The sequence below is a fragment of the Manis javanica genome, chromosome 17 (assembly GCF_040802235.1).
Source record: "Manis javanica isolate MJ-LG chromosome 17, MJ_LKY, whole genome shotgun sequence".
Taxonomy (NCBI): Eukaryota; Metazoa; Chordata; class Mammalia; order Pholidota; family Manidae; genus Manis; species Manis javanica.
Window position 1 is genome coordinate 19,360,955 of NC_133172.1, and position 16,526 is coordinate 19,377,480.

The 16,526-nt window shown below is 35.2% G+C and overlaps 1 protein-coding gene across 5 annotated transcripts in view; it reads left to right on the forward strand.

Moving 5' to 3' along the window:
- The window catches only part of PDCD2L (programmed cell death 2 like), a 36,484-nt gene that overhangs the window by 8,155 nt on the left and 11,803 nt on the right, over positions 1-16,526 (forward strand). For 3 of the 5 annotated variants that reach the window (XM_073226306.1, XM_037021530.2, XM_037021531.2), the window contains exon 6: positions 7,965-8,116. The exons of the other annotated variants lie outside the window; for them this stretch is intronic. In XM_073226306.1, coding sequence (XP_073082407.1) covers positions 7,965-8,116 — 152 coding nt within the window. The remainder of the gene's footprint in view (positions 1-7,964; positions 8,117-16,526) is intronic. 5 annotated transcript variants of the gene reach the window in all.

Sequence of the window (16,526 nt, forward strand, 5' to 3'; positions counted from 1 at the left end):
CGCATATGTTTGGGTTAATGTCTGGAGTCTCTAATCTGTTCCACTGGTCTGTGGCTCTGTTTTTGTGCCAGTACCAAACTATCTTGATTAGTGTGGCTTTCTAGTAGAGCTTGACGTTGGGGAGCGAGATCCCTCCCACTTTATTCTTCTTTCTCAGGATTGCTTTGGCTATTCAGGGTCTTTGGTGTTTCCATATGAATTTTTGAACTATTTGTTCTAGTTCATTGAAGAATGTTGCTGGTAATTTGATAGGGATTACACCAAATCTGTATATTGCTTTGGGCAGGATGGCCATTTTGATGCTATTAATTCTTCCTAACCAAGAGCATGGGATGAGTTTCCATTTGTTAGTGTCCTCTTTAATTTCTCTTAAGAGTGTCTTACAGTTTTCAGGGTGTAGGTCTTTCACTTCCTTCGTAAGGTTTATTCCTAGGTATTTTATTCTTTTTGATGCAATTGTGAATGAAATTGATTTCCTGATTTCTCTTTCTATTAGTTCATTGTTAGTGTATAGGAAAGCCACAGATTTCTGTGTGTTAATTTTGTATCCTGCAACTTTGCTGTATTCCGATATCAGTTCTAGTAGTTTCGGAGTGGAGTCTTTAGGGATTTTTATGTGCAATATCATGTCATCCGCAAATAGTGACAGTTTAACTTTTTCTTTACCAATTTGGGTTCCTTGTGTTTCTTTGTTTTGTCTAATTGCCATGGCTACGACCTCCAGTACTATGTTGAATAACAGTGGGGAGAGTGGGCATCCCTGTCTAGTTCCCGATCTCAGAGGAAAAGCTTTCAGCTTTTCACTGTTCGGTGTGGTGTTGGCTGTGGATTTATCATATATGGCCTTTATTATGTTGAGGTATCTGCCCTCTATACCCATTTTGTTGAGAGTTTTTATCATGAATGGATTTTTGTCGAATGCTTTTTCAGCATCTATGGAGATGATCATGTGGTTTTTGTCCTTCTTTTTGTTTATGTGGTGGATGATGTTGATAAGATTTTTGAATGTTGTACCATCCTTGCATCCCTGGGATGAATCCCCCTTGGTCATGGTGTATGATCCTTTGGATGTATTTTTGTATTGGGTTTGCTAATATATTGTTGAGTATTTTTGCATCTACGTTCATCAGGGATATTGGTCTGTAATTTTCTTTTTTGGTGGGGGGTCTTTGCCTGGTTTTGGTATTAGGGTCATGTTGGCTTCATAGAATGAGTTTGGGAGTATTTCCTCCTCTTCTATTTTTTGCAAAACTTTAAGAAGAATGGGTATTATGTCTTCTCTGCATGTCTGATAAAATTCCGAGGTAAATCCATCAGGCCCAGGGTTTTTTTTCTTGGGTAGTTTTTTGATTACCGCTTCAATTTCTTTGCTGGTAATTGGTTTGTTGAGATTTTGTGTTTCTTCCTCGGTCAATCTTGGAAGGTTGTATTTTTCTAGGAAGTTGTCCATTTCTCCTAAGTTTACCAGCTTCTTAGCATATAGGTTTTGATAGTAGTCTCTAATAATTCTTTGTATTTCTGTTGGGTCCGTCATGATGTTTCCTTTCTCATTTCTGATTCTGTTGATGTGTGTTGACTCTCTTTTTCTCTTAATAAGTCTGGCTAGAGGCTTATCTATTTTGTTTATTTTCTCGAAGAACCAGCTCTTGGTTTCACTGATTTTTTTCTATTGTTTTATTCTTCTCAATTTTGTTTATTTCTTCTCTGATCTTTGTTATGTCTCTCCTTCTGCTGACTTTAGGCCTCATTTGTTCTTCTTTTTCCAATTTTGATAATTGTGACCTTAGACTATTCATTTGGGTTTGTTCTTCCTTCTTTAAATATGCCTGGATCACTATATACTTTCCTCTTAAGACTGCTTTCACTGCGTCCCATAGAAGTTGGGGCTTTGTGTTGTTGTTGTCATTTATTTCCATATATTGCTGGATCTCCATTTTAATTTGGTCGTTGATCCATTGACTATTTAGGAGCACGTTGTTAAGCCTCCATGTGTTTGTGAGCCTTTTTGCTTTCTTGGTACAATTTATTTCTAGTTTTATACCTTTGTGTTCTGAAAAGTTGGTTGGTAGAATTTCAATCTTTTTTAATTTACTGAGGCTCTTTTTATTTCCTAGTATGTGGTCCATTCTGGAAAATGTTCCATGTGCACTTGAGAAGAATGTTTATCATGTTCCTTCTGGGTTTAGAGTTCTATAGATGTCTATTAGGTCCATCCGTTCTAGTGTGTTGTTCAGTGCCTCTGTGCCCTTACTTATTTTCTGTCTGGTGGATCTGTCCTTTGGAGTGAATGGTGTGTTGAAGTCTCCTAAAATGAATGCATTGCATTCTATTTCCTCCTTTAGTTCTATTAGTATTTGTTTCACATATGCTGGTGCCTCCTGTGTTGGGTGCATATATATTTATAATGGTTATATCCCCTTGTTGGACTGAGCCCTTTATCATTATGTAATGTCCTTTATCTCTTGTTACTTTCTTTGTTTTGAAATCTATTTTGTCTGAAAGTAGTACTGCGACACTTGCTGTTTTTCCCTATTGTTTGCATGAAATATCTTTTTCCATCCGTTGACTTGGTCTGTGCATGTCTTTGGGTTTGAGGTGAGTCTGTTGTAAGCAGCATATAGATGGGTCTTGTATTTTTATCCATTCAGTGACTCTGTGTTTTTTGATTGGTGCATTCAGTCCATTTACATTTAGGGTAATTACTGATAGGTATGTACTTATTGCCATTTCAGGCTTGAGATTTGTGGTTACCAATGGTTCCAGGTTACTTTCCTTATTATCTAAGATTCTAACTTAACTCAGTATGCTGTTACAAACACAATCTAAAGGTTCTTTTCTATTTTTCCTCCTTTTTCTTCCTCCTCCATACTTTATATACTAGGTATCAAATTATGTACTTTTTGTCTATCCCTTGATTGACTTTGGGAATAGTTAATTTAATTTTGTATTTGCTTCGTAATTAGCTGTTCTACTTTCTTTACTGTGGTTTTATTACCTCTGGTGACAGCTATTCAACCTTCCATCTATAGCAGTCCCTCCAAAATAGCCTGTAGAGATGGTTTGTGGGAGGTAAATTCTCTGTTTTTGCTTATCCGGAAATTGCTTAATCCCTCCTTCATATTTAAATCCCTCCTTCATATTTACTTTATCTTGCCAGATAAAGTAATCTTGGTTCTAGGCCCTTCTGCTTCATTGCATTAAATATATCATGCCACTCCCTTCTGGCCTGTAAGGTTTCTGCTGAGAAGTCTGATGTTAGCTTGATGGGCTTTCCTTTGTATGTGATCTTATTTCTGTCTCTGGCTGCTTTTAACAGTCTGTCCTTATCCTTGATCTTTCCCATTTTAATTACTATGTGTCTTGCTGTTGTCTTCTTTGGGTCCCTTGTGTTGGCAGATCTGTGGATCTCCACGGCCTGAGAGACTGTCTCCTTCCCCAGATTAGGGAAGTTTTCAGCAACGACCTCCTCAAAGACACTTTCTATCCCTTTCTCTCTCTTCTTCTTCTGTTATCCCTATAATGCGAATATTGTTCTGCTTGCATTGGTCACACATTTCTCTCAATATTCTTTCATTCTTAGAGATCCTTTTTTTCTCTCTGTGCCTCACCTTCTTTGTATTCCTCTTCTCTAATTTCTATTTCGTTTATTGTCTCCTCCACTGTATCCAGCCTGCTTTTAATACCCTCCATCATGCTGTTCAATGATTGGATCTCCAACCGGAATTCATTCCTGAGTTCTTGGATATCTTTCCGTACCTCCATTAGAATGTTGATGATTTTTATTTTGAACTCCCTTTCAGGAAGAGTCACGAGGTCCATATCATTTAAATTATTCTTGGGAGTTATATTAATTAATATTTTACTCTGGACAAGTTTCCTTTGGCGGTTCATTTTTGTATGTGGCGCCCTCTAGTGTCCAGAAGCTGTACTGTCTTGAGCTGCTCAGCTGGTGAAGCAATATCGGGGGTGGCAGGAAAATGGTACTGGTGCCTGTGGGGAGGAAAGAGCTGTTCCCTGCCTCCCGGCTGCTGTGCCTGTCTCCACTGCCTGAGCCAGTGGGCCAGTCACACAGGTATAAGTTTTTGTCCCAGAGCAGCTGGATATGGATCCCTGCTTTCACAAGCGGCCGGATTCCCAGTCTCCCCAGGAACTCTGCCTGTATTAACTTTCCAACCTGGTAGTCACACGAGTCTTATGAAAGCACCGTGAAATGTAGCTTTGTGCTCCCAGCACAGATCTCCGGAGCTAGGTATTCAGCAGTCCCAAGCCTTCCTCTCCCTCCCTGCTCCATTTCTCTTCCTCCCACTGGTGAGCTGGGGTGGGGGAGGGGCTCGGATCCGGCAGAGCCACAGCTCTGGTACGTTACCCCATTCAGTGAGGTTTCCTCTTTTCTCCAGGTGTGTGCAGTCTGACGCCATCCTCTTTCCTGTTGCTCTCTCAGGATTAGTTGCACCAACTGTATTTTCTAATTGTATCCAGTTTTAGGAGGGAAGCCTCTGTCTCCCCTCTCACGCCGCCATCTTTAATCTTCTGATGGGTTCATCTGTTTCGTTTATTTTCTCAAAGAACCAGCTTTATTGGTTCTTTCTATTGTTTTTTTCTTCTCAATTTTATTTATTTTTGCATGTCCCTCCTTCTGTTTTTGTGCCTCATTTGTTCTTCTTTTTTCTAGTTTTGTTAATTGTGATTTTAGACTGCTCATATGGGATTTTTCCTCTTTCCTGAGGTAGGCCTGTATTGCAATGTACTTCCCTCTTAGCAAGGCCTTCACTGCGTCCCACAGATTTTGCGGTGTTGAATTTTTGTTGTCATTTGTCTCCATGAATTGCTTCATCTCTGTTTTTATTTGGTCACTGATGTATTGATTATTTAGGAGCATGTTGTTAAGCCTCCATGTGTTTGTGGGCTTTTTTGTTTTCTTTGCATAATTTATTTCTAGTTTCATACGTTTGGTCTGAGAAGCTGGTTGGTACAATTTCAGTCTTTTTAGATTTACTGAGGCTGTTCTTGGAGCTTAGTATATGGTCTGTTCTTGAAAATATTCCATATGCACTTGAAAAGAACGTGTATCCTGCTGCTTTTGTGTGGAATGGTCTGTAGATGTCTGTTAGGTCCATCTGTTCAAATGTATTGTTCAGTACCTCTTTCTCCTTGCTTATTTTCTGTCTGATTGATCTGTCCTTTGGTTTGAGTGGTGTGATGAAGTCTCCTAAAATGAATGAATTGCATTGTTTCCCCAATTCTGTTAGTATTTGTTTCACATATGTAGGTGCTCCTGTGTTGGGTGCATAGATATTTATAATGGTTATATCCTCTTGATGGACTGACCCTTTTATTGTTATGTAATGTCCTTCTTTGTCTCTTGTGTGTCTGATACAAGTACTACAACTCCTGCTCTTTTCTCCCTATTAGTTGCATGAAATATCTTTTTCAATCCCTTCACTTTTAGTCTTTGGGTTTGAAGTGTGTCTCTTCTAGGCAGCATATAGATGGGTCCTGTTGTTTTATCCATTCATTGAGTCTGTGTCTTTTGACTGGTGCATTCAGACCATTTACATTTAGGGTGGTTATCGATAGGTATGTACTTATTGCCATTGCAGCCTTTAGATTTGTGGTTACCAAAGTTCAAGGGTAACTTCCTTACTATATAACAGTCTAATTTAACTCACTTAGTATGCTATTACAGACACAATCTGAAGGTTGTTGTTTTTTTCCTCCTCCTCCATTCTTTATATATAAGGTATCATATTCTGTACTCTTTGTCTGTCCCTTCACTGACTTTGGGGGTAGTTGATTTGATTTTGCATCTGCTTAGTAATTAATTGTTTTACTTTCTTTACTGTGATTTTATTTCCTCTGGTGACAGTTATTTAGCCTTAGGAGCACTTCCTTTCCTAGCAGTCCCTCCAAAATTCACTGTAGAGACGGTTTGTAGGAGGTAAATTCCCTCAGATTTTGCTTATCTATAAATTGTTTAATCCCTCCTTCAAATTTAAATGATAATCTTGCTGGGTTGTGTATTCTTGGTTCAAGGCTCATCTCTTTCATTGCATTAAATATATCATGCTGCCCCCTTCTGGCCTTTAATTTTTCTGTTGAGAAGTCTGATGATAGCCTTATGGGTTTTCCTTTGTACGTGATCTTTTTTCTCTCTCTGGCTGCTGTTACCCTCTAATCTTATCCTGCTCTTTGCCATTTTAATTATTCTATGTCTTGGCATTGTCTTCCTTGCGTCCCTTCTATTGGGAGATCTGTGCACCTCCATGGCCTGAGAGACTATCTCCTTCCCCTGATTGGGGTAGTTTTCAGCAGTTATTTCCTCAAAGACACTTTCTATCCCTTTTTGTCTGTTCTTCTCCTGGTACCCCTGTAATGTGAATATTGTTCGTTCTCTCAATATTCTTTCATTCCTAGGAATCCTTTTTCCTCTCTATGCCTCAGCTTCTTTGTATTCCTCTTCTCTAGTTTCTATTTCATTTACTGTCTCCTCTACTTCCATCTAATCTGCTTTTAAATCCTTCCATTGTATGTTTCATTTCAGATACTGAATTCTTCAATGTTTGTATCTCATTCCTGAATTCCTCCCTGAGTTCTTGAATGTTTTTCTGTAGTTCTGTGAGCATGTGTATGATTTTTATTTTGAAATCTCTTTCAGGAAGATTGATGGGCTCAGTTTCACTGCTCCTCTTTCTACCCCCAATACATTATTATTTTTGGTCAAAATAATCAATTGTTTTTAAGGAAAAGCTAAATACATAAAGTGAAGTAAATATAATTATCAGAAGGACTTTATGTTTATTCACCTGTTTACATTTTGGTGCTGCACATATTTCATGTATATTTGTGCTTCCATCTGGTATTTCCCTTCAGTCTGAAGAATATTTAAAATTTTTGGAGTGTTAGAATCACTCAGGTTTTGTCTGTGTAAAAATGTATTAATATTTCTTTAAATGGACATTTTCTTTGGATTTAAAATTTATTTTTTACTTTTTTCACTGAAAAGATTTTGTGCCCTTGTCATCTTGCTTTTATTGTTTCTATTTGAAATTAGCTGTTGTTCTAATTCTCCTGTTGTTTAATATATGCATATTTTTAAGTTACTATATACTTTATTTTGTTTTAATTCATCCTGGTTGGGATTTGCTGAGGTTTCTGGATTTGTGAGTTGATGTCTTTCCATTAATTTTGGATAAATTCTGTCTCCTTCTTCTAGGATGCCAGTTGCTTGCATGTTAGACTGTTTGAAATTTTCCCATGGTTTTAATGCTCCGTTTACTTGTCTCATTTTAGATATTTCCATTTCCCTCAAATTTACAGTGTTTTCATTGTTTTTTCCAGTTTGCTGTTAACTTTTATTGAATGAAGTTCTTTATTTTTAATAGTATTTTTCGTTTCTAGTATTTGTGTTTTGATTGCTTTTAGTTTACATTTCTGTGCTAAATTTCATCTGTTTATGCATCTCCATTTTTTCCACTAGATTATTTTACATGCTTCTTACTGGTATTTTGAAGTCTTTGTGATAATTCTGTCATCTAGACTATGGGTCCTCCTTATCTGTCTTTATGGGTTAAAATTTTCTTTCTTCTTTGCGTATCTAATAACTTTATAAAAATTGTTTACCAGAAATTATATGTTGAGGAAATATGACACTGAAGTTAATATGTACTCCTTAGAAGAGCATTTCCTTTCTGCTGTAAGGCCAAAAGTATGGAAGTCTAAGTCTGTTTAATCTGCAGTTGAGCCGAGTCTGGGCTTTGTTGTAGTTTTTGTTAGATTCAGTTCAACATTGGCTTTAGGGCCTTCATCCAGACTTTGAATCAAGCATTGATAAGACTTGAGATGTCTTGTTGTGTAAAGCTTGCTGCTAGTTTTATTAGGCCTTCACATTTTTCAGCATGGTATCGAATGTTGGAATATGGCTTGTCTGTGGCCCTGGTTCAGGGTTCTTTGTTTCCTTGCCCTAGGTATTCCTGGAGTGGAGAACCCATTTTTTTGACCTGCCTTATATCAGAAGTCACAGAACTGGTCCCAACCTGCAGCTACTGTGGAGGCCAAAGAATATTTGAGTTTCAGCTTATGCCAGCCCTGGTCAGCATGCTCAAAAGTGCCAATTTAGGTAATAAACCTTTTATTAAATTGAGTTTGTAGATTTGGGCACTAATTTGAAATTATTTTAAAATGAAAGACTGTTTTTTTTTCTTTACTTATAAAATACAAACATATTACATAATCCAACCAATCTAAGACAAAGATTGATATCATTTTGATTGATTTAAGATGAAGCTATTTTCTGCCTTAAAAATTATTTTCAGCACATCTTTATATAATCAAAATTAATGTTTTTTTAAAAGTGGCTCTTACATGACTATAATGATGATCCTATAATCATTATGTAGTCTTTGTTTTTAGGATTTTTTAAGGAAAAATTAAACATTTTATAAAGTAATACATGTTATAATGCAGAATTCAGGCAATAAGAAGTAAAGGCCTTCCTAATGTCAATTATTGGAGCTATTTCTATGATGAGTGTATTTTTCTATACTTTCCTCTAAATATATTTTATGTATACATGCACAGATATATATGTGAAACATTTTTTTAGACAAGAATATGCATATTATTTTATAGCCTTTTTTCCTTTTCTCATAATTGGGGAATATTTCCTATACTAATATATTAGAATTTTTTTGCAAACAGCTTTATTAAGATATAGTCGACACGTAATGAACTATGTATATGTTTAAAGTGCATAGTCTGCAAGGTGTTAAAATATATCTGCTTGTGTCCATCACTTTCAGAAGTTTCCTCAAGTCCTTTTGTGCTTCCTAGCTTCTGCCAGTCCCTTATTCTGTCATTACAGATTAGTGTGCGTTTTCTGAAATTTTATAAATAGAAGTATACCCTATATGCTTTTTGTTTGCTTTTTTTCACAATAATTATTGTAAATACGTCCAAGTTTGTGTGTATCAGTAGTTCATGCTTTATTATTGCTGAGTTGTACTCCATTTTATGAGTACATCATAATTTGTTTAATCATTGGACTTTCTGCTGGACATTATATGTTATTTCCATTTGGGGCTATGAACTTAAAAGTTGTCAACACTTGTGTACAAGTTTTAGTGTGGACACAAGCTTTTATTATTCTTCGGTAAATATCTAGGAGTGAAATAATTGGATCATATGGCAGGTTTGTATTTAACTTAAGACACAGCCAAACTGTACTCCAGAGTGTCTGTGCCTTTTGCATTCTGACCAGCAATAGATGAGATTTGCTATCCTTGCCAACACTTGGTATGGTGTTTCCTTTTAATTTCAGCCAGTCTCGTGTGTGCTGATGTCTCATGGTTTTAATTACATTTCTCTAATGACTAATCTTTTTATGGGCTTATTTACCACTGTATGTTTTCTTTGGCGAAGTGTGTGTTCTGATCATTGCTCTTTTTAAAAATTGGGTTTTTTCTTATTACTGAATTTTGGGAGTTTTGTATACATTCTGGATACAAGTCCTTCATCTGATACACAATTTACAGATATTTTCTCAAAGTCTTTGGCTTGTCTTTTTATATTTCTGTCTTTTGGTGTCAGTTTTATTCTTTAGAAACATTAGATTTACAGAAAAATTGAGTGGATAGGATGGGAAGTTCCCTTATACCTCATATCCAGTTTCCTCTTTGTTAACATTTTATATTAGTATGGTACTTATGTTATAATTAATGAAACAATATTAATACATTGTTACTAAAGTCCATAGTTTATTTAGATTTCCTCAGTTTTTACTTAATGTCCAAGATCTCATCCTACATTACATTTAGTCATCATGTGTCTTGCCTATGATGAATTTATTAACTTTCCTCATTTTTGGTGACCTTTGACAATTTTGAAAAGTGCTGATTGTGTACCTTATAGGATGCCCCTCCACTGGAATTTGTCTTAATATTTTTTCTTGTGATTAGAATGAATTATTAGGACAGCTTATTAAGTGGAAGATCACAGAAGTAAGGTGCCTTTCTTCAAGTCACCATCATGTTGAAGGTGTGTGCTGTAAACATGATTTATGACTATTGATACTGACTTTGATGACCTGGCTGAGGTAGTGTTTGTCCACTGTAAAGTTACTTCTTTTTCTTCCCCTTCCAAATTACTTGATTGTCTTTTCATTTTCTAAACAGTCTCCTTTCAAAAAGCAGAAATTAAGCCCTTTAATTTTGAAGACCAGTTCATTTAATTTTTTTCTTGCATGGATCATGCTTTTGATGTTTCATCTAAGAAATATTTGCCTACCTCAAGGGCACAAAGATTTTCTCCCAGGTTTTCTTCCAGTTTTATAGCTCTAAGTTTTACATTTAGATTTATAGCAATTTTGAGTTAATTTATATATGGTGTGGGATATGGATCAAAGTTCATTCTTTTCCATATGAATATCCAGTTGTTTCAGTACTTTATTGATAAGGATATCCTCTGCTGGATTATCTTGTCACCTCTCTTGAAAATTGGTTGTGCATATATGTGTAAACTGATTTCTGTACTCTATCTGTATTTTGTTCCATTAATCTATTTTTCTATCCTGATATCACTGCCATACTTTCTAAATTACCATAGCTTTGTAAGACTTATAACCTGGTAGGTAGTCTTCCAGCTCTACTCTTCCTTTTCAAAGATGTTTGGCCATTCCAGATCCCTTGTGTTTTTATATGTGTTTGAGCATCAGCTTGTCAATTTACTTAAAGGTAAGATTTTCTGGGATTTTTTTAATGTAAGCATCGTTGATACACAGTCTTACATTGGTTGCAAGCATATAGCACAGTGGCTCAACAGTTACCCATATTATTAAATCCTCACCCCGACTAGTACAGTTACTATCTGGCAACATAGGAAGATGTTACAGAATCACTGGCTATGTTCTTCATACTGTACTACTATCCCTGTGACCAGCCTATATTATGATTGAGAATTTTTCTACCCTTTTATCCCCTTCACCTTCTTCACTCACCTCTCTCAACTCCTCCCCCATGGTAACCCCCAGTCACTTCCAGTGTCTATGAGTCTACTGCTATTTTGTTCATTTTATTTTGTTTTTACATTACCCAAGTAAGTGAAATCATAATGGTATTTGTCTTTCTCTACCTGACTTACTTCACTGAGCATAATACCCTGTAGATCTTTCCATGTTGCTGCAAATGTCAAGATTTCTTTTTTTGTGTGCCTGAATGATGTCGCATTGTGCATATGTGCCACATCTTTATCCATTCATCTATTGATGGACACTTAGGTTGCTTTCATATCTTGGCTATTGTTAATAATGCGGCAGTAAACATAGGGGGTGCATATATCTTTTCAAATCAGAGATTTTGTTTTCTTCAGGTAAATTCCTAGAAGTGGAATTGCTGGGTCATATGATATTTCTATTTTTAGTTTTTTGAGGAACCTACATACAGCTTTCCACAGTGGCTGCACCAATTTACATTCCACCCAGTGCATGAGGGTTCCCTTTTCTCCACATCCTTGGCAGCACTTGTTATTTCTTGTATTTTGTATAGTGCACTTTCTGGGATTTTGATCGGGATTGCATTCTCTGGATCAGTTTGAGGAGAACTGATACTTTAACAATGTTGAGTCTTTCAGCTTATGTGCATAATGTATATCTCCACTTATTTAGATTGTCTTTAATTTCTTTCATCAACATCTTGTAGTTTTCAATTTATACAGTGTTGAACATCTTTTTTCAGTTTTGTCCCTATTTAATGCTTTTTCTTGTTACTATAAATGGCATTTAAAAATTTTCAATTTCTGGTGTTTGCTGCTAGCATGTTCAAATGCAATTGATTTTTTAAAACTTTGTGGTAAAATTTACGTAATATAAAATTTGCCATTTAAACGATTTCTTCAAGTATACCATTCAGTGGCATTAAGTATATTTGCAGTTTTGTGTAACCATCACAACTACTTACTTCAAGAACATTTTCATCATCCCAAACAGAAAATCTTTACCCATTAAGAATTAACTACTGCCAGGTCTTTACAGAGAACAAACTTGGTTTTGTAGATGTCTATTGTTCTATAGTCTACATTTAAAAGATCTCTACTCTAACCTTTCTTTCTTTCTTTAGCTAGTTTTTGTTGGATGGCCTTCTAGTTCCTTAGGTACATAGTTAGGTCATCAATTTGATATATTTTCTTTGTTTTTAATATATATGATCACAGTTCTACTTTTCCTCTTAGCAGTGCTGTCACTGCATTTCATAAAGTTGGGTATGTTGTATTTTCATTTTCATTTGTCTCAAGGCATTGTCTAATTTCCCTATGATTTCTTCTTTGACTTGTTGTTTAAAAGCATCATGTTCAATTTCCACATATTTGTGAATTTTCCAGTTTTCCTTCTGTTACTGATTTCTACTTGTATTTTGTTATGATTGGATAAGATACTTGAAACTTACTTTTTTCAAGTTTATTGAAACTTTCTTTGTGGCCTAACATACGGTCTGTCTATCCTAGAGAATGTTCCATGTGCACTTGAAAAGACTGTATATTGCTGTTGTTTAAGTGTTCTGTGCTGTTGTATGTGTCTGTAGTTCTAATTGATTTACAGCATGTCAAACCCTCTGTTTCCTTATTGGTCTTATGTCTGGCTGGTTTATTCAATATTATCTGTGGGGTGTTAAAAGTCAACTATCATTATAGCACTGTCTATTTCTCCCTTCATTTCTGTGCAGTGTGCTTCATATATATGGATCTCTGCAGATAGAAGCATATATGTTTATTATTGTTTTATCTTCTTGCCCTGTTGAACCTTTTAGAAACAAATAATGTCCCTCTTTGTCTGTTCTATTTTTTGACTTGAAGTGTTCTTTGTCTAATGATAACATAGCCACCTCATCTCTTCTTCATTACTGTTTGCTTGGAATATCTTTTACTGCCCTTTTGCTTTCAAATTCTTTGTGTCCCTATATATACAGTGTCTTTAACAGATGATGGATAGATGGATTTGGGGGGCTTTCTTGTTTTTTGTTTTTTAAAATAATCCAGTCTACCAATGCCTTTTTAAAAATGGGAATTTTATCAATTTACTTTTAATGTCAGTACTGATAAAGGTTTTACTTCTGCCATTTAGTTATTTTCTATAGGTCTTATAATATTTTTACTCCTCAATTCCTCCACTATTGCCCTTTTTTTGATAATTGGATGATTTCTTTTTTGTAATACTGTTTAAATTCTCCTTCATTTTATTTACTTTGGGGATTACAATTAACATCTTAAAAATTTTAATAATCTAGTTTGAGTAACACCAACTTTGTTTCATTTGTGTGTACAAACCCTTTGCTTCTATATATATCTCCATTCCCCTTCCTTTATATTTGTTTATAAATATTTATATTTATTCTGTTGTCCCAAAATGATATATTGATATCCTCTATGTTCATTAATTTAGATTTATAATAGTCATTTTATGTATTTGTCTTTTAAATCATACAAAAAAAAAGAGAAAAGTTAAAAACTAAACCAAAAGTACAGTAAAACAAATCTGGCTGGTATGAAGTTACCTTTAGAGGAGTTCCTTATTTTTTCTTGTCTTTGAGTTAATGTCTAGTGCTCTTGAATTTCAACCTGAAGAACTCCTTTCAGCATTTCTTGTAGGGCAAATCTACTGTAGTAAATTCCCATAGCTTTTTAAAAATCTGGCAATGCCTTAATACATATTAATTTTTGAAGGATAATTTTGCCAGATATATAATTCTTAATTTAGTCTTTCTTTCAGGACTTTAAGTATGTCTCCCATTGCTTCCTGGCTTTCATAGTTCCTAAAAAATCAGCTGTTAAATCTTAATAGGATGTCTTATATGTAACCAGTTACTTTTATCTTGCTGTTTTCAAAATAATCTCTTTGTTCTGAGTTTTCACAGTTTGACTATAATGTGTCTGGTGTGGATCTCTTTTGAGTTTTTCCTCCTTGAAGTTTGTTGGGTTTATTGAATGTATAACAGTACATAGCTGCTAAAGGAAACCAGGAAAATCTCTGAAATTTACCAGCCTCTTAATCAAGTTCTCCTGGGGCCAGTGAAATATTTGGCTAGACTCCACAGTTCTGAAAGAGTCATTTCAGATAGTTCTGCCTGCTCAATAGTGCTTTAGCAGAGGGTGAGATGCCTGGAGCTTCTTAGTCATCTTCTTTCACATTATTCCCACAGTTGATTTTCATATATTGCAACGGTTCTATTGACTTTTTTGTTGATTATATCAGGTTTTGAACATAGGTAATCACGTCCTTTGGGAATGAAAACAGTTTTACTTCTTACTTAGCTAGGTGTCTTTTTTTTTTTTTCTTTTGCCTGTTACACTGACTCGAACCGCCAGTAATATGTTGAATATAAAGGTGAGAACAGACATCCTTATTGTATTTCTGACCATAGCAGTAAAGCAGTCTTTAATCATGAAGTTACCCATTAACTGTAGGTTTTTTGTAAATGCTCTCTATCAGGTTGAAGAAGTTCCTGTCTGTGCCTATTTTTTTGCATTCTTTTTAAGAGCTGTGTATTTAGGTATTATCTAAGTCATGTTAGCAAATGACTGCTTAATAGGTCTGTACTGTTTTATCCCGCTATCAGCCACATATGAGAGTGTTGATTTCTCAGCATCTTTGGCAGCACCTGGTACAAAATTCTGTTTATGTTTTGCAAATATATTTTTGAAAATATTACTTTTTAACCTAGGAGTTCTCCTCCTAGGTATAGACCCAAAAGACTTGAAAACATAAGTCTGCACAAACACCTGTACATGACTGCTTGTATCAGCATCATTCATAAAAGCCAAAACTCGAAGTCCATCAACTAATCGATGCATTAACAAAATACATGTCTGTAGAATATTATTCTGCCATAAAAAGAAATGAAGTACTACAAGGTACATGCTACAACATAGTTGTACCTTGAAAACATTATGCTAAGTAAAAGAAACCAGACATAAAAAGTTAAATTGTGATTCTATTTATGTAAAGTGTCCAAAATAAGGGTATCTGTTTAAACAGAAAGTAGTTTAGTGGCTTCCAGGAGCTGGGGGCAGTAGAGACTGGGGAATGACTGCTAATGGGTATGGGCATAGGGTATATTTTTGGGGTGATGGAAATGCTCTGGAAATAGGTAGGGGAGATTATGTATAACTGTGAATATATTAAAAAACGTCAAATTGACAGAGGAAGGCAAATACCATGTGATTTTGCTTATATATGAAATCTAAGAAATAAAGCTAATGAATGAAAAAGCAAGACTGCAATAGACTCATAAACACAGAACAGACTGGTGGTTGCCATAGGAGGGATGGGTAAAATAGATGACGGAGATAAGGAGGTACAAACATCCAATTATAGAATAAATTAGTCATGGGGCTGAAAGTACACCCTATGAAATACAGTTAATATTGGAATATCTTTGTATGTTGACAGATGGCAACAACACTTAGCATTAGGTGGTAAGCATTAGGAATTCATGTAATTGACATATCACTATGTTGTACACCTGAAATCAAAATAATATTGTTTAGCAACTGTATCTCAGTTAAAAAAATGAAAGCAATACATTTCATTTTCATATGAAATGTTTAAGCCAAACTAGAAGTTCATTTTAAAAATTAAATTAAAAAGTAAATAAGAACACTGAACTATACATTTTAAAATGGTGAGTTTTATGGCGTGTGAATTATATTTCAATTAAGAAAATCACCATGTAAGCATCTGTACAAAGCCATAACGCCTTTGGTAATCCTCATAAATACAACAGGAAGAAAATTATGACAGTAAAGCAATAACTATAGCAATTAGGTTTAATGGAGGTAATTAAGCCAACCTAAGTAAATAAATATTCATTCTTTAGAAAAAACTGCTATTTAGTTTTATTTTACCCTTTCATATATTGACCAAATATAGTTGAAAATTTTCCAGTTACATATATTTTTAGGCAGTATTTCTATTAGTGTATTACTGACGTCAATCCTCTGAGCTCTTATTTTTTGAAATCTTCGTATTTTTCTTGCTGATGTGTTTATTCTACATTTTCCTCCTTTGTTGAAAATCCTCCCTGTTGCCTTACTATTTTTGTTTTGTGTTAGGTTTTTACAATTTAAAACTTTATGGGGTTCCTTCGGTCTTTTGTTTTGTTTTGTTTTGTTTTTAATTTTTATTTTGTTATCATTAATCTACAATTACATGAGGAACGTTACCTTTACTAGACTCCCCCCATCACCAAGTCCCCTACACCTACCCCATTACAGTCACTATCCATCAGCATACTAAGATGCTGTAGAATCACTACTTGTCTTCTCTGTGTTGTACAGCCCTTCCTGTGCCACCCAACCTACATTAAATTCCAATAACTTTTTTTTTGGTATCATTAACTACAATTACAAGAAGGACATTATGTTTACTAGGCTCCCCCCTTCACCAAGTCCCCCCCACATACCCCTTTGCAGTCACTGTCCATCAGTGTAGTAAGATGCTGTAAAATTGCTACTTGTCTTCTCTGTGTTGCACAGCCCTCCCC